Raw genomic sequence first — 6,000 nt, 5'->3', positions numbered from 1 at the left:
GTGGTCCCTCTCTGTGGCTTAACTGCAATCAAGACCATTCATGTATTTACACTGCAGATTTAATGAAAGATTTCTGGCCAGACACGGAGCAAGTTGCTTAGCTCCCTAACCAGCAAAAATATATATATAGTGCTGAAATTAAATAACGCAGAATTAAATTGCTATAAATGTACCAATTGAGAAACAAATGTATCAAAGTTTTTCGGCGATTTATTATCCAAGGACATGTTGTTTCCATGACTACTGAAAGGGCAAGCCTCCAACAGGAATTCATTTGTGGCTTATTCTGAAGGCCAAATGTGCAAACACAGATGTATTTACAGACCGCAACTGTATGCCGTGAACAAAAGATATTTTTTGAAAGGTTCGTTAACGTTAAATCAACAACTTCCGACACACGCTTATATTCTACAGATTTACAGGAACACAGACTATTATGATACAGTCAGTCGAGGCCCTTTGATCCTACCAGAAAAGTATCTGAAAGGTATGGGGTTTTATATTATTAACTTCAGGGCTTGACATGTTGTACCCTTTAAAATTTTAAAGAAAAACAAACAGCCTTGAAAATAGCCATATTTTTGTTGAATTCCGTCCGCTAGTCGTTTTTAGTCCCTGGCTTGAATTACTACAAATTTTCTTACTGGTTAACATCATTTAATATTAATAAGAATTTTGCCATACAGGCTCTAAGGCTCCAACCAGCTCCTTGCTGATTGACTCGATTCGATCATCCTCGGTTATTGTTTGCTTGGCAATGAATTGTTGCCGTAAGGAGAGATTTCATTGTCCGTCGCACCGATGAATTAGAAAATTTGAAAACAGTAAGATACTGATCGTGAAGACTCCCTATGCCCTGCCCAAGTGCGACGAAGGTAACGCGTAACGCATGCGTAATGCGTGTCACGCGTGAACATAACTCGACGCTCTTCGATCGACTACACTGCTCATTTTGTGTCCTTTTTTTTGTTTTTTCGTTATTCCTTTTTGATCACTGAATAGCTAGCTGATCAAGACTGCACGATCTAAATAATTCTCCAGCCATTTGGTTAATATAATGATTAACATTTTGCCAGTTTCTGAAAAGTTCACTTGTCCCATTATCAGCACCGTCATAGCCCACTTAAAGCTGTCTGTTGTAACTTTTAAACCTATCGCTAGAAACGACGTCTCGTTACTAAGCAACCTGAACGAGCTTGGCAACAGATATCTCAGCCAGAAGCTATAAGCAGGCACGTACACACATTCGTCGTCAAATATATGTGGAAGTCAGCCAACATACAAGGTGTTTGTTTCACCCCCAGCCACTATGATGGATGAACCTGCTCGCCAGCAAGCATTGCACAGCCCCTCGGGGAGCTTGGCTGTCCACCTTAAATAAAATAAAAAACAAGGTGTTTGTTCTTTCATTAATCCTGCGTTCTCTCGCATAGGTCAATACGAATATGATGTCAAACTGCGTCTATCTGCCTGTGATCATAAGCTGCATGCTGTTATACCTTATTGAGCCCTCGTTTGGTTTGTATTGCAATGATTTCACGTTGAAAAATGTATTTTCTTATCAACAGTGTAAAAAAATGGGCAGAACGGGTTAAAGGAGGTTTGCTTTACGGGGCTATTTTCTCAATGCTGCCCAAAGTGATAATTATAAACAATTATTGGATGAGGTTTATGTGATATCCAGAATAATGAAAATGAAGAATGATCATCGCAGTTCATATATGAATTATTTCATATAAACTTCACATCATCCAGAATAATCGTAAAGATGATTTCTTAGTATTATATTACATTGTGCTTACTTTCTGTGTATAATTTTACGTGAAACTAAGAAAATGGCGACTACTTTATGCGTGAGTGCCCAAGAGATAAATCGCCTTTTTGTCGTATGGTGACTTATAAGTCTTTTTTAATGTTATTTTGAATCAGTAGCAAAATCGATGGCAAAATTTTCTTTGAAGTCAATGCAGTATACCCAATATTATGTTTAAGCTTGCTTGCTAGAATTTCTGCTCCCATGAAAAAAATAGCGTGTACGACTCGTAACCATTTTCTGAAGCTCCTCCTGTTCCGCAAACCATCACCGGAAACACTGTCAATTTCAAAATTTAAATCCCCAAGTTTGGATGAAAATCTATGGTAACTCGTATTTCGGGGACTGACTTTGACAGCGGCTCAAACTTGGAAGTTTGCATGATTTGATTGTCATGTAAGTTTAAAATAATAAACGATCGTCTGCTTTTAATTTACTCTGTTATGGTTTTTTTTTTTTTTTTTTAGCTTTCTGTCAGGGCAAAGCAGATGGAAATTACAAAGACCCTAACAATTGCTATGGATATATAGCCTGTTCTGGTGGCATAACGTACCATATGCCCTGCCCAGCAGGCCTGAAATATAACAAGCAAACGGATAAGTGCGACTGGCCCGATAATGTGACGTGTTGAATGAAACCAGTCAGTCGAGTTAAACAAGGAAAGACGAAAGACACGTGATTACTTCTGATTCAGTAGTGTTGATCAAGGTCTCGTTTCTATATCGAAGCTGGAGTTAACGTTTAGGAACTGGATAACTTCAATAAATGATACTACATTATACTGCTTGATGTGTTTTATTTAACAAATAAAGAAGCCTAAGCCGAGTATTACTTAACAAATAAAGAAGCCTCGACTGTGCTCTGTTCTGTTGTAAAGCACACAGGAAGTGGTAAAGCACGATGGAAGTGTAGGGGAAAACACGAGACGCAGTCGAGTGTTTTTCCCTACTTCTTGAGTGCTCTACCGCTTCCTAAGTGCTTTACAACAGAACAGAGAACAGTCGGGTATTTGAGGACAAGAAGGAACCATAGAAAACACAAGCCGCAGGCAGTTGCTTTATGATATATTGGTAATGTGGCGAAAAATAATGAAACACGCTTTTTGTATGTTTTATACTCTGATAAAACATGTGTTTTTGACCAATCAGAGACCCGGGCAGGGTCTTACCCACATTATAAATACCGTTCATTCTGGTCTGTTAATAATATTAAACAAATAAGTTGGCTTTGAATCCGGAATTAATTTTCGGTCAATGCTGAAAGCAGAATCTAAAAGCCCCGTGGATAACTATTATTCCTTGGGACACTTTTCTCAAAATCTTTGCTCGGCAAGTCAAAGTTAAATCCTTGGTCGATGCTTGTTGAAATCGAAACTAGTTTAAGTGACATGACTTGCATAAATTAAGGTTATCTAGCATTGCTCGTCCTGTGGACTTTTAAACGTTTTAGTGAGCCCCTCATCAATCCAAATAAGATGAAAAGACATATTATTTTTGATAACCAAAATTCAAAGTTTAGCACAAATAGTGCATTTAGTATCGACTGTAGTTTTCCTCTTTATAATGTCCGCGCCAGTAAACTAGACTGGTGTTGTAGTAACACAACTTTTAATCTTCGGCAACCATGGTGATAGTCACATACATGTGCTTTGGAAAACTACTGAAAAATGTAAGTGCCCATATGTGACACCGCTGACCTACATATATCAATCTGGCACTCTTCATGTCGGAACAAGTGCCACGGAAGTTAATAGAGAGATAAAGCATGACGTTACGGCAAACGGCAGACGGCAAAAATGAAATTTTTGCCGTCTGTCTTCAGCTTTCTATACAGTAGAGTGAAAATATTTGTATTTGCGGTGAATAGTAGAAGATATTTTTCTATTTTTGTGTGATTGAGTTAAGGATTAGAAGAAAAGAACACAGATTCAGAGGTAATCTTTGCCGTTTGCCGTCTGCCGTAAGCGTCATGCTTAAACTCTCTACTGTCCACCAGGTGAGGGGTTAGCACATAAACTAATCAAATAGAGTATAAAATCGCAAAAAAGATTTTTAATTAAGTGACATGCACGAAACACATTTTCTTGTCTTCATGGCAATTTTAAAATGGTTGGATTGTGTAAACTTGTGAAGAAAATCTTCCGTCTCGATTTGTATTCACAATGACATCGACTCAATATCACAAGCTATAGACTGATGCCATAAACGTGATAATATCTCTAAAAATGTTCAAAACAAATACCACAGGAGCCTCTTTTCACCAATATTCTACTCGTCATTGATAGAAGAATCCTTATGTAGATATTTCTTTGCAATTTCGTGGTATTTTAAGACAAATAGATAAATATTGTCTGTAGGTGAATTCGGAGACATTATCAATAGCGATAAACCGTTTAGTCTTGTGTCTAAAGTAACTCAGCAGGGAGAAAATATTTAAGTCTTTAAACTTTTATGAAAATTTCAGCGAGGGCCTTTTATCTGTTTCATCAAGAATGTGAGAACAATTTATATAAGTTGTTGCTCAGTATAGATATTGAAATAAATAACTGAAATTAATCAGTTAATCTAAGGATCTTGTTGCTGAGGTATACCTTAATTAAACGTGTAGCCAATATTTTTCAGTTGCGTCATAGGTCGACGTCAAAAGGGATGAATATTTCCCATCTTTGAAACTTCCGGCACAGTTTTATTAACATTCCTAATTATGTCGGGCGTGTGAAACAATAAGCGGAAATCCATCAAAACGGAACCTGTATGAAAACCTGTCAGTCAATATAACTACTCTGCAAAAAGCACTTGTCAACTGAGAACTCTTCTCTCCATATTTAGACTTTTCATGTCAAATCATTTAATGTGTGATATTTCGACGGATATTTCATACGACACTATAGATAATCTGTAGCTTATCTTTACCCAATCTGGGCGAAAAAAGGTTCTAAGGCAGTCACGTTCACGATGTGTTAGAAGAACGTTTTTCATTTTTGGCCCTGAGGAAGCAATGTATAGGGAAAAAAGTCCCTCAGCGATACATCTTGAGCTAGATGGCTCACTGGACGTCTGTTTGATGAAACAAAACAAATAAATTCCTCATAACTAGACAATGTACGGTAACAATCCTTCAATACTGCTGACAGCTATTAGCAGTACTAGAAAGCAGTCATAAGAGTAATACAAACATTTACATGTTTTACAAATAGAAGTATCAAGCTTTCCTCTCTGAAATCTTAACCATTTAATTCGATTACATTTGTTGACTTGTAAGGCAACATGTTCAGCAAATAATTTCTTCGATATTCAGCGAAGGTCCAAATTGTCCGGCAAATCAGTAGAACACAGTTTTTTAAAGTAACGTCATAGCCAAAAAAGAGCTCCCAAAATCAGCCATCATACACAGCTCCCAAAAACAGCTCTCAAAAACAGCTACCAAAAACAGCTCCCAAAAAAAGCTCCCAAAAGCTTCCCATTCACACAGAAAAAAAAGCTTCACCGAGCGGTAGGTAGACACGGCACAGATGAATTTGCAAGCCTCCATGCGATTGCAAATCTAATCTACACCTTCGAATACTATAAAACAGTAGTACAAAAAAGTACACTTGTAGAAATAAACTTGTTTTCATACAGAGGAGTGATGCCTGTCTTCTTAGCAATGAAACAAAGAAACATCACCCACAGGAATTTATCGCCTTTATCATACTACAACATCTATTTACTTATAGAATCTTTTCACACGATGTCATGGCAGCCATATTATGGTGTCCCAAAACAAAAAAACGGCGGCCAAACCAACCCTGTAGGAGTTGAATTCTTTACTTATGTAAGCACTTTCTTTCACGTGAGTGAAAACGCGGTATAGTTACCTCAAAGATTGCCTTCAATGTCGGCAGATCAAAACATTGCAGTTAATTGAAAACGCTGATCACACTGTGATGTAATATTTTGTTACACGAACTGCGAGTTGCTAAGCATTTCACTGGCTCTTCAGTGACGGATTCAATTTCTGCGCCTAACACAAAGCAGAATTCAACGACTGAGAAAATAGGCTGCCATCGGAATCCACCAAAATGACGTCATGACGCCAATTTCGGCAAGCATGGCAGGGAAGGCAAATACTGTAGTCAACTTACACGACAACTCGGAAGCATTCTTTCATACACCGAGAACATTATTACATGTAAACTCTATGAATAA

The 6,000-nt window shown here is 37.6% G+C and overlaps 1 protein-coding gene across 1 annotated transcript; it reads left to right on the top strand.

Moving 5' to 3' along the window:
* Window positions 1–402: 402 nt before the first annotated feature.
* LOC110054631 (chondroitin proteoglycan 2-like) lies at window positions 403–2,592 on the top strand. The gene is made up of 3 exons (XM_089285837.1): window positions 403–487; window positions 1,434–1,518; window positions 2,281–2,592. The coding sequence occupies exons 2-3, from the start codon at window positions 1,446–1,448 to the stop codon at window positions 2,442–2,444; spliced, it is 237 nt and encodes a 78-aa protein (XP_089141963.1). The 5' UTR covers window positions 403–487; window positions 1,434–1,445; the 3' UTR covers window positions 2,445–2,592.
* Window positions 2,593–6,000: the final 3,408 nt, after the last annotated feature.

The sequence above is a fragment of the Orbicella faveolata genome, unplaced genomic scaffold (genome assembly GCF_042242905.1).
Source record: "Orbicella faveolata isolate gen_17 unplaced genomic scaffold, um_ofav_v1 contig_13, whole genome shotgun sequence".
NCBI classification, from domain to species: domain Eukaryota; kingdom Metazoa; phylum Cnidaria; class Anthozoa; order Scleractinia; family Merulinidae; genus Orbicella; species Orbicella faveolata.
This window is presented reverse-complemented; position numbering and strand designations above follow the sequence as displayed.